This window comes from Populus euphratica, unplaced genomic scaffold, assembly GCF_000495115.2.
Source record: "Populus euphratica unplaced genomic scaffold, PopEup_1.0 scaffold2.1, whole genome shotgun sequence".
Lineage (NCBI taxonomy): Eukaryota > Viridiplantae > Streptophyta > Magnoliopsida > Malpighiales > Salicaceae > Populus > Populus euphratica.
The window spans coordinates 807827-828336 of NW_011499846.1; the positions used below are offsets into that span (position 1 = coordinate 807827).

The window sequence follows — 20510 nt, forward strand, 5'->3', positions numbered from 1 at the left end:
ATATATATATATGTTGTTTGTGATCAGCATGAATTAACTTTAACTTTGTTAATAGGATCTTAGTTTTCCATAAAACAACAGAATCCTGCAGTTGACGACATTGGAACTCAGGAATTGGTCTTGGTTTTCTGCTCGGTAACTGCTAACAATTAATTAGTTAGTTAGTTAATCGCTTCAAAGCATTCGGTTTCATGGGGCATCTCACGGAGTGCATAAAATTAGCTGTTATAATTCTAATTAAGGCGCGTGCTGTACAGCAGCTCCCTAAGGGTGTTGCCACTCGGGTTGGGAAATGTAGGAACGGTGCGAGTCCCACAGGGGCTCGTGCTTTGATTGGGTCGGCACCGGTATCTTTCTGATCGTGCGGTGTAGCTCCATCCAACAGACCGCGGGACCCAACAAAAGTTTGCTTAAAGGTGATTTTCCTACGCGCTTACTGACATGCTCACTCCACTCGCGGAGGAATGCATTTGGAGGATATGATTCTGATTCGGGGGGTCTTGTGGGTCCCCTAACACGACCACACGTGTGGATACGACAACACAAAAGTCAAAACTTCAACTGTACCGTCTCATTCAACAGTGTATATTTCATTAGATTCTCTGTGTGCTGTTAAACCGGTCCGGGACGGTGAGCTGGTGATCCTCAACCTAGTACTTAGCTCGATCAAGGTTTCATGTTATTATTATTTTTTTTAAAATGTTACATCGATCAAATTATTTTTTAAATTAAATTGGGTTTTATAACCATGGATTCTATTTTGCATTCCTCTTCTGATTGGGTTTGGTACGTAAATACTGTATTGAATAAATGTGCAGGTTCAAAATCAACAAGAGCAAAACCACTACATTGGACATCATGTCTTAAAATAGCAGAGGATGTAGCCCAAGGCCTTTCTTATATCCACCAAGCATGGAGGCTTGTCCATGGAAATCTCAAGTCTTCTAATGTCCTTCTTGGCCCAGATTTTGAGGCATGTGTGAGTGACTATTGCCTTGCCGTTCTTGCCAATTCACCGATTGATGATGAGGATGACCCCGATGCCACGGCTTACAAAGCCCCAGAAACTCGCAGTTCAAGTCAACAGGCAACTTCGAAGTCTGATGTTTATGCATTTGGAGTATTATTACTCGAGCTCATAACTGGCAAGCCTCCATCACTGCTGCCTCTTTTAGTCCCACAAGATGTGGTAAATTGGGTAAGGTCTACTAGGGGCCATCATCAAGACGATGGTGCTGGAGAAGATAATAGGCTAGAGATGCTTCTTGAGGTAGCTATTGCTTGTAGCTTGACCTCACCTGAGCAGAGGCCCACTATGTGGCAAGTGTTGAAGATGTTACAGGAAATTAAAGAGACTGTTTTACTAGAGGATAGTGAATTAGACCTGCAAACTGGGATGCCCTAATCCTAGTTTATTACCCTACCTCAACACTAATGAATGAACGAATAGAGTAGAGAAATAGATGATGCTATATAACATATGCAATTTATGCTCGTTCCTTCTCACCGTTCCTTTTTTTTTTTTCCTGGATGAATGATTACAGTAGCTAAATTCATGGTAGCTTCCGGAGTTATGTTTTCCCATGTCGTACAGGGCATCCAGGTTGATGGTAGTGTACTGGCATATGAATATTTTTGTTATGATAGATGTTGCTGCTCCCCATAATACAACTGTATGGATGCTTTACAATTTCTTGTTCCATCAAGATTTGAAAGGTAGAAGAAGACAAACAAGAAGCTACTCGTTCCTGTCCACTTTCTATTGGCCCGGTGTAGTTCATCTTTTTCCCCCCAGAAGACTGTTACTCTTCTGTTTTGATCATGAAAGACAGGATCATGTTAGGTGCCTGTCAATGATCTCTTTATCAGAGGGAATTGTGAAAAATCAACTCAAAATGCCTTTCTATCATGTTAAGTGCCTGTCTATGATTCCTTTATCAGTGGGAGTTGCGTGAAAAATCAACTCAAAATGCCCTTCTTAGACACGAAATAAAACTAGTAAATTAAAATAGCTTACAAAACCATTCACTTGATAAAAGCTTTTTATGCCTTTTGTACGCGACCAACTAATTTAACGTTCCTTGATTCGCTTTCAGGTTCCAACCAACACCATCTGCTTGATGTAAGGAAATTTACCTCAACTACAATATTGGTTGCCATATAGATGGATGAGTCCACCACACTCAAAGAATGGAAAGTTGAAATTGTAGTGTTAAATTTGGCTTGTTCTCGTTCCTGTAATTTAAAACCTCATTCAAGTCAGTTTTCAAGTAGAATTCAAGAACAGAAGACTAGTAACTTAAAATCTAATTCAAGCCAGGCTTCAAATTGAATTCAAAAAGACTTTGATTAGGTGAAATTTGATTGATTTAGTAAGGTAAACTTGTGATTCAATTAATTTAGTTAAATTTGGCTTGAATCCAATTGAGTCGCTTCAATTTTTTTTATAAAAAACTTACACGAGTTGTTTCAATAAAAATAATTGATCTGGAAGTCGACTCAGGTCCCATTTAGAATGGCTTCTCAACCTGTTTTTTATTTAAAAAAAGATTAAAAAAATAATATCAAGCAACTCGTACTGATCCAAGCCCTTTTCACATCATTTCCCGACTCGAGTTTGATAATCATAATTAAAAGTCTCTCACACCCTACGGAATTCCCGAAAACACGGTAAAAGAACTGGGTCCATGCGAGAATAGAAGCCTAGGCTCTGGAAAAAATAGGGCCAAACCCAGATGATTAAAACCATTTAAACTGTAAAACGAGCCCAAGCTCAATCCGAGCAGAGCAAATCCAAGAAAAAATCAAGTTAGAGAAGCAAACAGAAAGAGTTCGAGTGGCAGTGAAGAATCTGCTAGAATCGTCTAGCAATCATTAACCAGACCGAAAAAAAAAGAGACCCCCCCGGGATAATTGAATCTGTCATCAAAGACGAACACAACAGCAGAGCTGAGTGCGATAGTACCATATATAGGATACCAGCACAGACTTAGAAAAGCAAAATCTTGGAGAAAGTGGTGGAATGGTAGATGCCATGGAACATCGTACTACAGACACAGAGATTTCTGAAGTGACTGTAACGCCGCCGCTTCAAGTCCCAGATGACAACAACAACGTGAGAGGGTTGCTCACATTGGCTCGCCAACTCATCAGTCAAGGCAAACCTTCTCAAGCTCTCCAGGCGGTAATCAATTAATTACTTCAATTATCTCCTTTTTAATTTTGTTATTTCAATAAAAAAAGAAGAAAAATATCTCCAATTTCCTTGCTTTTCTTCTTTTTCTAGTGAAGGGATTTTCATATTCTTGTTTCTTTTTTTATCTTGATGTTGTTTTTCTACTGATAAAAGTATTTTCATTCCGATATCTACAAGATTGATCAATCACTGGTTTTAGACATATAATTAACCACTTTGCACGCTTTTCTTTCTTGTCTACAAGAGGGGTCATTCAATTGGCTATCACTCACTCTTTCTCTGCATTCTGATTTTTCTTGTATTATTGAGAATTAAAATTCTGCTTGTAGCGTACCATCTTGAAAATTGAGTTGTGGCTTAAATTGGTGAGTTGGTTTAGATTAGATTGATAATTGCATGGTAGGGTGTCTTAAACAAAAATGAAATGCGTTGATATATTCTCTTTAGGAAAAGACTTTCCTTGTTAGAATTGGACTTGGAGTATTTTTTCTAATGAAAAGGATCTTGTTGCTAGTATCAATAGCATGTGTAATGGCTAGTTTATGTGCGCCTCTAATATTAACAGTGGCAAACAAAGAATTAGTTCAGTGGCCAAAACCTTTAGTCAAAAGAATTAGCATGGTATGTTTCTTGTGAGTGATTTTTTGGCATAATTCAGGTTTTGGGTAGTGAGGTGTATGTGTGTGGTTGATTTGTGATTGTAAACCCTGATATTAGATAGTGAAGTTTTGTGGAGTAGGTTTTGCCAAACCACTTTATATTTCGTATTTCTTCTATTTTGTGTCATTACTTGTTTTGTTAGGGTTTTGCACAAGAGTGCATGTCTGTTGTGTCTTTCTTCTAAACGATACAGCTGAGGGAGTTGGAGGGGTGTGTTTGTGTTAGTCTGTAATGTGATTAAAGTTGATCCAGGCATTAGTGAGATTTCAATAAACAGGGAGAAAAAAACATGTCTATTTCTAATTGCTGGCAATTGGTTGCCATATAGATGGATGAGTCCACAACACTCAAAGAATGGAAAGTTGAAACTGTAGTATTAAATTTGGCTTGTTCTCGTTCCAGTAATTTAAAACCTCATTCAAGTATGGTTCCAACCAACACAATCTGCTTGATGTAAGGAAATTTACCTCAACTACAATATTGGTTGCCATATAGATGGATGAGTCCACCACACTCAAAGAATGGAAAGTTGAAATTGTAGTGTTAAATTTGGCTTGTTCTCGTTCCTGTAATTTAAAACCTCATTCAAGTCAGTTTTCAAGTAGAATTCAAGAACAGAAGACTAGTAACTTAAAATCTAATTCAAGCCAGGCTTCAAATTGAATTCAAAAAGACTTTGATTAGGTGAAATTTGATTGATTTAGTAAGGTAAACTTGTGATTCAATTAATTTAGTTAAATTTGGCTTGAATCCAATTGAGTCGCTTCAATTTTTTTTATAAAAAACTTACACGAGTTGTTTCAATAAAAATAATTGATCTGGAAGTCGACTCAGGTCCCATTTAGAATGGCTTCTCAACCTGTTTTTTATTTAAAAAAAGATTAAAAAAATAATATCAAGCAACTCGTACTGATCCAAGCCCTTTTCACATCATTTCCCGACTCGAGTTTGATAATCATAATTAAAAGTCTCTCACACCCTACGGAATTCCCGAAAACACGGTAAAAGAACTGGGTCCATGCGAGAATAGAAGCCTAGGCTCTGGAAAAAATAGGGCCAAACCCAGATGATTAAAACCATTTAAACTGTAAAACGAGCCCAAGCTCAATCCGAGCAGAGCAAATCCAAGAAAAAATCAAGTTAGAGAAGCAAACAGAAAGAGTTCGAGTGGCAGTGAAGAATCTGCTAGAATCGTCTAGCAATCATTAACCAGACCGAAAAAAAAAGAGACCCCCCCGGGATAATTGAATCTGTCATCAAAGACGAACACAACAGCAGAGCTGAGTGCGATAGTACCATATATAGGATACCAGCACAGACTTAGAAAAGCAAAATCTTGGAGAAAGTGGTGGAATGGTAGATGCCATGGAACATCGTACTACAGACACAGAGATTTCTGAAGTGACTGTAACGCCGCCGCTTCAAGTCCCAGATGACAACAACAACGTGAGAGGGTTGCTCACATTGGCTCGCCAACTCATCAGTCAAGGCAAACCTTCTCAAGCTCTCCAGGCGGTAATCAATTAATTACTTCAATTATCTCCTTTTTAATTTTGTTATTTCAATAAAAAAAGAAGAAAAATATCTCCAATTTCCTTGCTTTTCTTCTTTTTCTAGTGAAGGGATTTTCATATTCTTGTTTCTTTTTTTATCTTGATGTTGTTTTTCTACTGATAAAAGTATTTTCATTCCGATATCTACAAGATTGATCAATCACTGGTTTTAGACATATAATTAACCACTTTGCACGCTTTTCTTTCTTGTCTACAAGAGGGGTCATTCAATTGGCTATCACTCACTCTTTCTCTGCATTCTGATTTTTCTTGTATTATTGAGAATTAAAATTCTGCTTGTAGCGTACCATCTTGAAAATTGAGTTGTGGCTTAAATTGGTGAGTTGGTTTAGATTAGATTGATAATTGCATGGTAGGGTGTCTTAAACAAAAATGAAATGCGTTGATATATTCTCTTTAGGAAAAGACTTTCCTTGTTAGAATTGGACTTGGAGTATTTTTTCTAATGAAAAGGATCTTGTTGCTAGTATCAATAGCATGTGTAATGGCTAGTTTATGTGCGCCTCTAATATTAACAGTGGCAAACAAAGAATTAGTTCAGTGGCCAAAACCTTTAGTCAAAAGAATTAGCATGGTATGTTTCTTGTGAGTGATTTTTTGGCATAATTCAGGTTTTGGGTAGTGAGGTGTATGTGTGTGGTTGATTTGTGATTGTAAACCCTGATATTAGATAGTGAAGTTTTGTGGAGTAGGTTTTGCCAAACCACTTTATATTTCGTATTTCTTCTATTTTGTGTCATTACTTGTTTTGTTAGGGTTTTGCACAAGAGTGCATGTCTGTTGTGTCTTTCTTCTAAACGATACAGCTGAGGGAGTTGGAGGGGTGTGTTTGTGTTAGTCTGTAATGTGATTAAAGTTGATCCAGGCATTAGTGAGATTTCAATAAACAGGGAGAAAAAAACATGTCTATTTCTAATTGCTGGCAAGGGTGAGTCACAATTGTTAGGAAGTTTAAGTCATTAGGGTTTCTGCTTTGATAGTTTCCCTTTTAAGGGTGTTCAACATGCCAATTTCTTTGAACCTGGTAATCGAAGTACAGAATCCATATAATTTTAACAGCTTACTTGTATGAGGGACACGATAAGGAACTTATAATACCTTGAAAACTACTTAACTATATTTCTGTTTATGTCCCAAACTCAATGATATTTTCAAGTTTTATCATCATTTTGTTGTTAAGCCATTAAATCCTTTATGGATTTTAATAGGGTGGCAGTTGCAACATATTTTTGTTTTTTTCATTTGGATAAATTGTAAATGAATTAATCAATTTAATTTATCAAAAACTCCCAAGCTACGAGGCTATTGAGTAGCTAAGGGATACCAGGACATATCTAGTTATTTCAAGACCACTACCATGTATGATTGCAAACCTTAGGTATCTCAAAATTCATGTTAGGCTTATTGTTTTTCTATAGAAGGAATGCTCATCATTATCTATAGCGATATTTTAGTCATGGATATAGGTTCCCGTGCACCTGCATAGACACTTAGGCACACACACATTGGGCTCACACCATGGTTCAAACATGGGAAGTAAAAAATTGAAGTGGAAAAGGGTTGGAAAGTTTGTATTAAAACTATTTCCCATTTCTGTTTAAATGAGGTGCTCTGAATATTTTCCAGAACCTGTGCTTACTGAGTGCTTGGCACAGGTGGTAATGGCAATGAGAACCAAGGGTGGGGATCAAGCTGTATTTCAATCCTTGCACCGTGCTCGTGAGCTGTATTTGAACAGGCTGCAAGAGAACACTGCTGTTGATCAACTGGCATCTTTGTTTGCTGAATGTGCAATTGCTGAAGCCCAGCCTTTACAAGCTGAACAAACTCCACTTAATGTAGGTGCCTCATCACGTTCAGCTGAGTCCAATGTTCATGTACGCTCAATACTTGCCGAAACTGGCAGGACACAAATTGTGTTGGATGCATTCTCGGATGGGAGCAGTTTCATCTGCCTACAATGTGGTGGCCTTGTAAGTAATCACCGCAAAGACGAGCATTATGCATACTGGTGTGGCAAACCCTGAAGCACATGAACGTGGAATGAGTTTTTGCTCCGTGATGCAGTGCTTCTCAACATTCTCGCTTAGGATGCTACGTTCCTGTATCTGCTGCATTGAACTGCACAGTTGCTTTTGAGTCTTCAGCATTTCATCTTCTTATACGCCTGATGTGGTCATTGCCAACCAAAACTTTAAATGCTTGACTTGGGATGTAGAGGTCCAGTTTTGGTTTAAAATTGGAGTGGATTGAAAAGAAATGCACCTTTGTAAAACTTGTTATAGAAAGCTTTTACTATTTAGTGGTTAAATCATCAACATAAATGACAACGATGACATGTATCAACAGTGTATCCTGTATGTGTATATTTGAAGGCAGTTAGGCCTTAATTTCTGGTGATCGTTCTTATTGTCTGTCTCTGGGAGGACGTGCTCAGATCCTGCACCAGGGAGTCCCCTGGCGGTAAAAAAGAAATAAAAATCCCTCCGTGTACTCTAGTCCCTCCATCTTTCACAATGTGTTTATTCCAGTTATAGTTTTTAGTTTCAAACAGTGTTAAAAAGACAGTTTTCTATGTAAGCAAGCATGTTGGTTAATGACTATTGTGACGAGCTCGATCCAGGTTTTTAATGTGTCATTTGAGTTGATATTGGAGCGTAAGTTGAAGAAAAGAGGCCAAGCATGAAGATGTGAGGAACAAGGTTGGTTTGAAGAAATCTCTACATTCATTAGTCGATGAAAAGCTGGTTCCAGGAAAAGTAATTTGAAGTACAGGTCTTCTATTATGAGGATGGATTGCTATGTTGTGGAAACCGCTACAGAACATAAGAGCTCTAAACGAGGTCATTTTACCAGTGCTACTCCTTTCAGCCCTGATCCAAACAAGAGGTTATCTAACCAAAGAAACCAAGAAACCATGCATTGCACTGAATTAAGAGCCGCCGAACACACCAACCAATGGCATGCATGGTTATAAGACATGATCTAGGGCTTAAGTGAGTTAACCTAGATTTTTTTTTAAAAAACTCTTTAAATGATGTTATTTTGATAAATTGAAAAAACCAAGTTTTTCCGGGTCTTGTAACAATGGGTACACGTTCGCTTGCCTTGGGTACCAACCTTTTACCTAAGAGCTAAATGCCTCGTATGAAAGAACTGGATCCTTGTTAATGTTTACTTGTTGAAATTTTACAGCAGTTTCAATCACTTACTGCAACTCTTAACCCGTCCATGGTCAAGGATAGCCGGAATTATCATACAGAGTTCATAACTAGATATAATTAAGGTATTGTATTGATCCCAACAGCAGATCCCAACAGCAGTACGTGCATGCAGTATGATCCCTCCTCTTTCAACAAAACCACTCTTATTCTTAGATAGTCACAGCCAAAAAGTAAGCACAATAAATTCTCTAAACAACTTTTTTTTAGCTGTCAAGTGACAGAAAACACTACAGCCTTCAATCCCTTTCAACAGAATCAATATTGCTTATACACAATAAACATTGGAACATGTTTAGCTAGAACTTACATACAATCTCTAAAAATACAAAAAGACCTTTGTTATACATTTCTGTGACTTCTGGAGAGGGATTTCTTCCCTTGAAAGAGTTGTTATTGCAGAATATATACCAAAACATTAGAGACACCTGGAGCAAGATGTTCTTTAACTGTCATCTTGCAACTCACACCATCACAGGTATCAGCACTTGTAGTAAAAATTTGGGGTCAACAATCGGCTGCATCAACACTGCTTTACAAGATGCTTCAAATGTGGTGACCACAGCAAAAAAAGAAATTTCCAAGATTAAAAACCTATTGCTTTTCAAAATCAGCTCATCCACGAGAGCTATAAGCAGATCTCTTCAACAGCCACTCCCAGCTCACTGCATGATGTAAAAGGGCATATTCACAATCCATAAAACTTGGCCTTGCTACCCTAAAGCTATCCTGTCATTTTCACAGGACTAATTTAACCAACAAGGCATATCTTTTTCTATCAGCTGTTGTTTTCCAATATGAAATTTCCATTAATGTAGCTACCATATGTGAAAAGATGCTTTGAGAAAGAATACATGCACAGCAAGTAGATTCAAGCATTCACAAATCTACTTTTATAAAGAAAATCGCAACAGTAGAATCAAGTGGCGTCATTGCACAAAAGAATTACCTCCTTGCGTCTATAGGTGCTTTCTGTGCTGTGTTGGGATCATACTTATAGGTCAAAGATGAGTATCAGGCAAGAATAATATGGTGACGACATGACATCATACTTTACGTGGCAGAGCAGCCTGTGGACGAGCCTTTGCCCTCATAACCATTACATCACTGTGCCTGATCAATTCTGACAGTCTCCATGGTTTCTGCCACTTCCATTTGAATTGTAAAAGCCACTGGTGATGACTTCTCTTCCACCTCCATAACTTCCCGCCTTGCCCTACAGCTGCTAATTTTCTCATTGACAATTGCCCAAGTGGCAACATCTGCACTAACAATAAAACCCACTCTCTTAGCCAAGCAACAATGCAGATCCTTGCTTGCAATGGAAGAAGAAGAAGAAGCAAACTAACCTTTCTGGTCTGATCTATGAATGCAGCTGACTCTTTGACTGAACCATTAGCAATTCCTGGTGTATATTTTAGCTGTTTCTGTGCCGGCACAGACACTGGAGACAGCGGACCACTCATGTCATCATTGAAATGTTTCAATGAATTGTGGGAGTTCCTCTGTTCTTGGTCAGCCTGTAGAATTGAAAGCAGTCATAGTTAATAATAACAATAATAATAGTTAACATGCACTTCTTTTTGGTTCAAGGATAAGGAAACCATGGTACGCTCATGAGTCATCATAGCTTCATAGCTCTATAGAAGAATACACAAGTATATGAGCTCAAACTTCTACTCTTGAATTGGAATTCCATTTCCTTGGTTCCATATTTTCTGTTCTTTGTGCAAATTATTGTTCAGAACAAAACAAGAGATTAGTTCTATGAGATATTGGGCCGAAGCATGCAGGGGGCTGACTTATAAGAGGCACCTAGAAGATTCATGTTTCTTGCAATCTTCATCATTCATGTGAAGTCTATACTCTATTGAATGCCATGCCATGCCTACATTACAAATCCTATACCAGACAAGGGTAAATTTCAAAGCTAGATTTTTCCTACAAAGTCAATAAAATTAACACTAACATTACTGGGCCATCATAGTATGTTAAACATATAAGCTAGAGCATGTCGATTTAACTCTAGTTCTGTGCTTGCCTTAAAATATGGTATAATATGTTTAGTTGTATTCTCAGGGTTTCTAAAAGCTGTTATTTGATGCATGGAAAGAACAATAATTTTACTAAGTGACACAATCTTACAGAGGCTGCTGTAGCCAAAGCCATGGCAAGTGCTTGCTCTCTCAATTTTAGCTCCTTTTCAACTTCTTTTCTTTGTGATTCACTTTGTCGCAATAGACCTACAAGTTCTTTGAATTGCTCCTTCATTTCTTTTATTTCCATTTCCTTCTCCCATACTTGACACCTGTCAAGAACACGCAACTAGGTCAGTATAACTTTTGCCAATCACCATAATTAAAAAACATTTAAACTGCCTCCAACTTATGTGAATTTGCATGAAGCATGTTTTATGTTGATGGAAGACAATGTATGCATACTGTCCATATATTTATGCTTCCTATATGTTTGGCAATAAAATAACCACAGGGAGAAATTAGCTAGTTTCAATATTATTTAAATATCCATTGTTCAAAGAGAGCACCTGGCATCTCCCAGAGAATTAAACATATACTGAAGCAAATTCTTCGCATCTCCCATGGAACGAAGCTGATTCCAACGTCCACGGTTTGTAAATGCACGCTCTCGCTCCTCTGCTTCTGAAAGTTGTGAAGCCATTGCAACAAGAGAATTAGACGATATGCTCAACATGTTTTCAAGTGATGATTTTCGGGCCATTCTCGCATTTGGTGACATAGAAGAAGCCCTGACAAGAAGGAAAGACACATTAAGATATATCATGTTGATTTGAAGTATTGCTGTTGTACCAGCTTGATGCTGCCTTATTTATCAATTACTGGCAACGGAAAAGTTGGAAAAATTAAATAAACTATTTTTACATAGCTTATACCTTGCAAATCCGTTCTTTCCTCGCGGAGGACTCAATCCTTTTGAAGCAAACTCATCTACTTGCTTCAACACAGCCAACTCTTCTGCCAGTGCAGCTCGCCTGTAGATTGCAGCATAATCAAAACAAAATTACAACAGTAGGTTGTACAACAGATGGGAATTACCAAATATTGAATTAAGTGCGTACACTTGGCTTTGTTTCTCATATTCAAAGCGGACTTCATGCACATTTACCATGACCTCCAGCTCATGATCAAGCCAACGTTGCAAGGATTTCTCATTGCTCTGCAGATTGCAAACTTAAATTCAATGTAAATGCATTAAGAATAACCGGACAAACATAACTTGTGAAGAGGAAGTCATGAAAATTACCTGACCATTTGCTCCATATCCATTGGAGATAGCTGCATGATGGTAACACCATTAGTAATGGGATTTACAAAAGGAAACACTGTAAACACCCCATGTTTTCACTAATGAAAATAGATCTACCAGCTGAAGAATCTACCATTGGCTGCATAAGCCATGGTCATAAAAAAGAAAAATTCATTTTTTATGCTTTATGTTGAAGTTATTGTTTACCAAATAATATTGGGTTTAAGATCACAAGCCCTAATTATGGAAACAATGCTAAAAGTAACAAGCACACCTGAGTTGTCTCGTGCAGAAGATTTTCGAGCTTCAAGCAGCTCTTTTAACCTTTTGGTGGCCATTGCAGCCTCTTCTGTCTTTCTTTGAAGAACCTGAAGTAAAGAAACTCATTATGACACAAATAATTTATGTTGCACTGACAGAAACAAGAAACCAATGACAGTGTATGCAGTTACTTTCACTCATACTGACAGCAACAAGCAGCGGTGCTGGTGCAGCTAAAAGAACTAGATAATATTTTATAAGGCAGAAAATATACCAAATAATAGTGAAATAATCCAGAATCAAGAATTTATCTCATAGAACAATGTGATCCGTTAGAAAAAAAGCATAACAAACCATATGGGGATGAGAAATTGGAGCTCTATAGAATTAAAGTTTTTCCTCCACATAATGAATAAAGTTCTTTGAAAGGCACAGCGTGTATTAATTGATAATGTTGCTTGAACTCACCATTTTCTGGCGCTGGTTTATAGCTTGTAGCTTATGCCTTTCATATTCATTTCTTCTCCCTTCTTTCCGTAACTGCACAAGCAAATGCATTATCAACAGAAGGGGAATTGAGATGAACATGCAGGTTATCTTGGCATCATTGTTTATAACAATCAAACCAAGTTTATCTTGGCATCATAGTTTCATAAGATGATGCAATCTCATAAACAAAGGAGAAATTTTTATGAAGTTTCAATTATATTTTCCTTTTGCATCCCATCCCAGAAGTAGGCATAACTCAAATAGAAAGAGCAGAAGAATGGGTGGAATAGAGATTTTCAGATAACTGAGCAGAACAAAAAAGAAAAGTACCTGCAGCAGTTCCTTTTCCCGAGAGGCCTTCCACTGTCGGAATTGTTCTGCCTCTTGTTTGATCCTGTGTTGCAACTGAACCTGTACTCTCAAACACATTGGAAATAAAAGAGATGTTAGCAACTTGTACAGTAGAAATACACAATAAACAGCTAAAACATGCATGATTTTGCAAGATAATTTACCTTTTGTGCCTTTATAGATTGAATTTCATCCTGTAATCGCTTTGCTGCTTCATCACTTTTTTGTTTTTGCTTTAAAAGCTGAACTTGGCTCTCTTGTTTCTTCTTAAGATCCATAATCTGGCAGCATAGATTGTGAAGATTGTTTAAACTTCCAATGTTGTTATGAGACTCTTCCTCATAAAGAAAATTAAACGAATTTGTATATAAAATGATCACCTGTGCCTCAAGAGTTTTTAATTTCTGGGCATGGATATCTTGCAATTTTTGCCCATCGGAGCTAGCAGAAAGATTTTCAATTTCAGCCAGCAGACGATCCCTCTCTTGCTGAAGTAAATAAGAAATGGTAAATAAATGGAAAAATCCCTCTCTTACTCTTAAAGAATAAGAGATTGAAATTTGTTGAGTTATTTCCCACCTGCACAGCTCTTTTTTCATCCTCCAATTCCATGATTTTCTTGCCAAAGTGTTGCTTTAACGCTGCAGTGTCAGCCCCTCCAAAAAGTTTCATCTCTGACTGCTCAGAGTAAAGAAAAAAATCATATACAAGATCAGGTTACTTGTATTATTCAAGAATGCCTGTTAGCAGATGCATTACATGCAAATTATGAAGCAGACCACTTAAAAGACACTTATGAACAATGATGATTCTATCTCCAAATAGAGTGCTTTAATAGAAAGAAACGTGCAAAATGAAAAATGGATTACCAAACCAATACATCTATGAATAACGATGACTATATTGTTAAATGGAGTACTTTAATAGAAACAACAGCCAATTTGAGTATGTCTAGGAAGAACCACACTTTATAAATTTGAAATGTACAAGTAAATTTCTCCAGCTTCGGAGACTTCTGCCTCTACTTGATCCAGTCAAAATCACCTTACATGATTTCCCCTAGTTTTACAAGTTCCATTAAATTTAATTAACAAGTACTTTAAATTTCTCTGTAGAATTTCAGCCATGTCCGATGAAAATAAGCAGAAAAACTCAATCAGCAGTATGATTATAGAATTTTGGGTAAAAAATGCATGGTCTGGAAATTATACGCATTACCACTTTTATACATTTAAAAGATATACCTCTTTCTCCTCCAAACGTCTGTTCAATTCATGCAATTCTTTGTCCATGGTATTCTGCAAAAGTGTGTGCTCCCACTCTTTCGCTACTTCTTCATCAATTTCCCTGGAGTCTCCTGCTAAAAGATGGAAATATTGATTTATTTAACACTGCTACAACTTATAAATAAGAGAAGAAAGGAAAGTGGAAAAAAAGAAAGTTAAAGAGGTAATGAAATAATTGCAACAACTGGAAAAAATAAAGGAAATCCAAGTGAGTAACTGATGATCTAGAAGAGCTTACCAGGAATAGTTTCACCAGGAATAGTTTCACCCATTTGATAATCTGGTGACTCTATACTATGCAAGCTCCTTTTAAGCCCATCAGTTTTCACAGAACAGATACTGCCATCCTGAAAGGTGAAGTTCAATATTCATGCTCCGTATATATGAAAGGTGAGAAAAATCATTCAAGTCCAAAATAGACGAGTATCCATGACAAACTTGAGCATCTGTTTCACGTTGCTCTACAGCAGTGCATCTGCTGCGGTATTCATGAAGTTCACGACAAAGGTCTTCATTGGCAGCTTCAAGCCAAGCAATCCTTTCCTTGAGAACCTACATGAACGGTTATTAGGAAACTCACACAAAACTATTCCAGAATAGATTGTATCCAAAGAAAGGGCCAACTGATCCTTTCTTTAAACATATACATGATTCAGAAGTTTATTATTGTGATTGACATAACAAGTCAGATATAAGTTTACATAATCTAATACCTGAATTTCATCTGATGAACATCCTCCTCCACGGGCAAAAAGTTCTGCTTGCAAATACTCAAGCTGTTGGCGCATCTTTAGCATCTCACTGGACATTGGATCTCTGTTAACCTATTAAACAAACAATGACAAAAAAGTTTCATTCACGATGCTTCATAAGAGCACTGAATCTTTAGCTGCGTGTGGAAAGATATAGAAAAGAAGAGAGTTATTCTGAAAAGCTTACAACAGGCTTATTTTGGATATTACGGGCACGATTTGCATACTTTAGGGTGTTGAGGGTTTCCTCAGCATTGATATCAGCTGGACTAACGCAAGCTATATAAGGCAACCATTTAAATGTTAGAGAAACATTAAAAAATCCCAAGGGAAGACGAATTACAAAGCTTTGAAGGAAAATAGAACAGAGGAATTAGGCTCTGGATGGGTACCTATCATAACAGTTCTGCTGTTACCACCAAGCGAATCCTGTTAACATACAACTCTTAGTAACATAAATGTAGGAAGCATCAGAATAAAATGAAAAGAGTAGGAGGAAAAAAATTCATCCAAGGTCATCCCTTAACCATCTCATACACTATAACTTCATAAGAGCCTATAATCAGTACCAATCAATATGTCCGGCCAATTTCAAATTGACTAACAATAGGAAAACAGTTATGTATTGTGTCTGGGACGGAAAATAAACTCAATAGAGTTCAACATTTTACATATTCAAGTGCATATTTTGTATGTCCTTCTCAACTAAGTGATTATTTATTATTCAAAGCAGCCATTCAAATGCTATATGATACTAATTTGGTGGCTGGCAGGAAACTAATCATATGAAAAATTGGCTTGATTATTTTCACAAAAAAAAAAAAATAATCCCTGTTAAAAGCTCGCATTGTTCACTCTCAAGTGTCTCGTACCTGCAGAAGCCGAGTCAATTTACTGTCTCGATATGGAACATGAACACCTTCTTTTCGCTTTTTCTCATCACCAAGTGCACTGATAACGTTTCCAAGCGCAAGAAGGCCCTTGTTGATGTGAACTCCTGTTTAAAAGATAAAGCTGTTTAAACACCTTACAACAAAATTCACATGAATTAAGCAATAAGAAATTCCACCAACCTTCCTTAAAACGCATGCCATCAGAACCAGTCCTCTTGGCTCTCTCAGATCCAGCAAGATCCACTAAATGCAACTTTGCACACAGATACTCTTCATTCATACTATCATTTGGATTGCTATCGCCAGGGAAAACTGGATTGAGCTTATGCATTTGCTCTAAGGTGATGGTGAAGATGGCATGTGAACGACTAGGTAAAAAAATAAAAAAAAATATTTGTCACTAAGCTACTGGAATTTACTTCAGCTTCAAAGGTAAGGATTAACTTGCAAAGTCTTCAAACAAGTTTGATAAAACAGAATTACAAACTGAAAAGTTTATAAGCTCGTGCATATGATATTCAGCAACAATACCGAACTCTATGGTATGCATATCAATCTGAACAGATCTTTATCACACGTCTTTTCCATAAATTGTAGTTAGCAAAGCCATAAGCACGTAACAGTACTTTGATGTAGGGAAATGAATTCCTGCAGATACTGATAGAAAGATCAGTAATCTACCTCGATTGATTGTTCATATTTGTGCTCCCTGTTGCCCTGCACAATGATCCTTGTTCCAGGCAAGCAGCCATTTCTTTAAATGTACAAACACTAACTTCTGTTGATCCTGCTAGTGTTATGACACCATTTGAAGTCTCACGAATTTGTATTGGTGGTTTCCCTGGGAGATTTACTTTACCTGTGTGCCCATTTGCAGTATCTGATTTGTTCAAAGTAGTAGGATCCAGCAAATCTCTTACTTCTTCTTTCAGAATCTTTCACACCAAAATCTCTCTGTTAGATACTCGCCACAAGTTTCCAACATTTGTTGAGAAAAATACATATACTAGAAACTAGAGTTATTTCCCAAACTACTGAAGGAGTATACATGTAACTCACACAGCAATTCCAGTCAAAAGTTATTGGATTTAGACAAAAGATATGGCCTTAACATTATCTTCAATCAAATCACTAGCAGATAAGGGAGCAGACTAATCATTCAACATAATATTTTAGAACTAGACCAGCTATCTATGAATTTATACGGGGCAGGTTTTCTAATGGACATTCTATCAACATAAACTGCAAAAGCAATTTATTAGATGATGTGGACACCACAACAGATGTTTGTTATAAAAGACGAGTTTTCGTATTGTTCTACAAGCCAGAAATGTGATATGAAATTGATGCTTGCATTGAACATGATATTTCAAGAGATATGTCATAGGCCAAAGATGGACAGAGAGAGCAAGAGGGAGTAACAAAAAGCATAATTCATGATGACCCCTTAGAGTGGAAGGAGAGAAGAAATGCCTCAACAAACCTCAATGAAAGAAACGTGTAGTTGGAATTCGGTTTGATGTTTTAAAGTTTCAATCTTTCTGAATAGAACATTCATGACTTGAGGAATAACTCCCATCTGGAAACCATCTTTGAAGCCAGTTCCCATTGTATATGTCTTCCCAGATCCCGTCTGCAACAGATTCAAATGTAAATAGGAGGAAAGAAAAGTACATAATATCTTTGAGCAGATTTTCCATGGAAAATAAAGGTTTACCTGACCATAAGCAAGAACAGTTGCATTATATCCTTGGAATAAACCATCAACTAATGGGGCAATACAATCTTCAAACATAGCAGATGAAGGAGCGCCACTACTCCCATAGACATGATCAAAAGTAAATGAATGTGTGCCTATTTGTACCTGCAACATACTCACAATCAGCTACCCAAGATATCCAGTCTCTTGAGGTGTCTAGAAAGCAGAGGGTAAAGAAACTAAAAAAGTTTGATAACTATATCACGCAAATGCAACTACAACATCACGTGGAGAGAAGGAAAAAAGGGAAAAAAGCACCTATATTATCCATTAAATATCAGATGATAACCAACACAAAAAAGAATGCAGTTCTGATGTCCTTATATTTTCTCATCATTGAAAGTTTTGAACATGTCAACTTGAATGGCCAATAGAAAGCGCAACTTTGAATATGAGTTCGAGACAAGTCTTCATGACAGATATAACACTAAATGTACAAAGTTCCTTTTTCTGTTTTCAGTTTGGAAATCAAATAAAAAACTGGATTTCAGGACTGGTCAAAATCTTTAACCTAATGATAGAGAAACTATGGCTAGGTCTTGGATTAGAATTACATGATACTAGAAGTTGATTGAAAAGAGAAAGCCGAGCACACCTTCTGCAGATTGAGAAATTATCAACCAGAATAAGAAAGATTGAACTAATGAAGCAGGAAGGCCACCTTATTACTGCCATCACCTTTATATAAAAAGAAAAAGGAAAAGGTGACCGATTCTGCAATAAGCTAAAAATTAATCCCTTAGCAGTTACTATCTTTCACAATAAACTTAATCTCACAACTTTCAGTCAGTTTAGTCAATCTGATATTGTATGAAACTCCTTAGTAGTTACTGTCTTCCACCATAAACTCAACCTCACTGCTTTCAGCCTGTTTTAGTCAATCTGATTTTACATGAAAATTTCATAGAAAGTTACTGTCTTTCACAATAAACTCAATCTCATAAATATCAGCCCTTTTAGTCAACCTGATTTTGTACAAGTAAAATCCAATTCTAAAAGAAACGAAATCTATAAAAAAATCAGATTTTTACAAGAATTTCCCAAAAAGGAAAACACAAAACTGGGATTAAACAATTCTATAATTGGGAATGTTAACAGTAAATTTTGTACCAAAAATTGAGATATAATCATAAATTTTTTTGTCAATTGAGCAAGATTTGATTTCCCAATCATGAAAATGTCAGGCAATGACTTACTTCTGATCCAAACGCAAATTGTGATAGGTAACAGCAGCACACTATTCCAAGTCAAACATGCAAGACTTCCAGATTTCCAATATCAGAAAAATTACAGTAAAGCATAGGAATAATCTTCTTCCATTACCAACAAACATCCACTAAGACCCAGATCTCGAAACTCTAAAATTCCCACAAAAAGAATAGAAAGAAGAAAGAAAAGGGCACCCCATTAGAGTCGCCAAACCAACCAACCAACCTTAACTGGCTCTTCTTTTTTCACTTTCTACTCAATCACTCACTCTCATACACATTGTGGGGTGGTAAAATTGTACGTACCTGAGGCTTTCCAGACACGACAGTGACACAATCTTTACAACCTTGAGCTCGCTCATCGGCGATGAGCGGTCTTATATGAACAGCAACTTTGACACAACAATCCTCTCCTCCGTTTGTAGCAGGAGAGGCAGGACTAGGCGAAGGAGGAGCTTCCATCAAGAAGTTAGAAAAGAACAAGAAGGAAAGAAGAAAAGGGAGTCACAGATTTTAGTTTTTAGCTAGAGTTTTTTTTTTTACAAAGGTTATTATGTATGTGAAAAGATCAAAGAAAAACAGTTCTCATTGTCTGAGAAATTGGAGAATTTGATGACAAGAAAGTGATACAACAACAGCAACAACAACAGTAAAGAACAGAAGCTGGTGGAGAGTACTGTGTTTCAGCGTAGATAGTTTAGTTTGGTTAGAGAGAGGGAGAGAGAGAAGGGGTAGTTGGGGAAATAGCGGCAAAAGGGTGGCATATTAGAAGGAGTGGTAGCTAGTACAACTGGAAGAGGTAACTGCAAAGACAACAACCACTATCATTTTCCTTTGCCTTCACTACATACACATCCCTCACCAGCCCTGACGGTTGCGGTGGTAATTCTTTCATGACACTCTTTCCTTTTTTGCCCTCTAAAACCCAACGGCTCTCTCTTCCTCACCTTCCTTCTCCATGTTCCTGCCCTCTCCGTATCTCATTCCGTTATTACCGTTTTACCCCTCTTGTACTCTCTTTCATAGTTATTAAATAAACTAGCCCATCAGGAAATTCAGTGTTTAGAGTCTAATCCGAACCGGTTTTTTAATTGAACAGTCAAAGATATTATCCTGAACAAATAACTCGGTGATGTTTTTTAATAATTCGGTTAACCTAATCAAAATTTATCAAGTTAATATTTTGTAAAACAAATGCCATGTTTTATAAAAATAATTTATTCTAGTTTCCCAAATAACTCTTTAGTTAACCCGATAATTAAAAAAGTTATATATTTTTTAAAATCAATTTTAAAATCGAACGTGATATAACTACATCTTATGTCAAGAAACATGCTTGAATGTATATACAAAAAAGAGAAAAAAGACCTTGATTTTGAATGGGAGCATAAATACTTGAAGGTAGTCTAAAAATAAAATTGATTTGCATTAACAAGAGGCCATTAAGAGCACGTATTATGATGTTTATGATTCATGATTGTCCCCGGGATAAGGTAGAGGAAAAGGGCCAACCCAGCACACTACCCACGTGATGTCGAATCATAATACGATTGCGGAGAGGTGTTTTCAACACGA

The 20510-nt window shown here is 37.0% G+C and overlaps 3 protein-coding genes across 6 annotated transcripts in view; 2 read left to right on the forward strand and 1 right to left on the reverse strand.

Annotated features, from left to right (window-relative positions):
• Positions 1-1755, forward strand: part of LOC105129166 (Leucine-rich repeat protein kinase family protein) — a 4325-nt gene extending 2570 nt beyond the window's left edge. Inside the window, exon 2 of the mRNA XM_011031120.1 lies at positions 819-1755. Coding sequence (XP_011029422.1) covers positions 819-1405 — 587 coding nt within the window. The 3' untranslated portion in view covers positions 1406-1755. The remainder of the gene's footprint in view (positions 1-818) is intronic.
• Positions 1756-2729: 974 nt separating this feature from the next.
• LOC105129171 (uncharacterized) lies at positions 2730-7928 on the forward strand. Of its 2 annotated transcripts, none has more exons than XM_011031137.1 (2): positions 2730-3184; positions 7086-7928. In XM_011031137.1, exons 1-2 carry the CDS (start codon positions 3023-3025, stop codon positions 7455-7457), a joined length of 534 nt encoding a protein of 177 aa, XP_011029439.1. In that variant the 5' UTR covers positions 2730-3022; the 3' UTR covers positions 7458-7928. The 2 variants fall into 2 exon arrangements, with proteins under 2 accessions (XP_011029439.1, XP_011029432.1); XM_011031130.1 differs by lacking the exon at positions 2730-3184 and adding an exon at positions 4940-5371.
• Positions 7929-8780: 852 nt separating this feature from the next.
• LOC105129189 (chromosome-associated kinesin KIF4A-like) lies at positions 8781-19959 on the reverse strand. Of its 3 annotated transcripts, none has more exons than XM_011031148.1 (26): positions 19242-19959; positions 17686-17832; positions 17452-17601; positions 16650-16903; positions 16149-16336; positions 15948-16072; positions 15468-15504; positions 15263-15354; positions 15037-15147; positions 14762-14875; positions 14562-14670; positions 14282-14397; positions 13617-13715; positions 13418-13525; positions 13202-13318; positions 13017-13097; positions 12666-12737; positions 12211-12304; positions 11934-11965; positions 11749-11846; positions 11563-11661; positions 11197-11418; positions 10797-10959; positions 10001-10171; positions 9601-9913; positions 8781-9316 (listed from the first exon to the last, which is right to left on the reverse strand). In XM_011031148.1, the coding sequence occupies exons 1-25, from the start codon at positions 19395-19397 to the stop codon at positions 9698-9700; spliced, it is 3171 nt and encodes a 1056-aa protein (XP_011029450.1). In that variant the 5' UTR covers positions 19398-19959; the 3' UTR covers positions 8781-9316; positions 9601-9697. The 3 variants fall into 3 exon arrangements, with proteins under 3 accessions (XP_011029450.1, XP_011029457.1, XP_011029465.1); XM_011031155.1 differs by having other exon boundaries at positions 14577-14670; positions 19242-19958; XM_011031163.1 differs by having other exon boundaries at positions 14282-14394; positions 14577-14670; positions 19242-19957.
• Between the last annotated feature and the right edge of the window lie 551 nt (positions 19960-20510).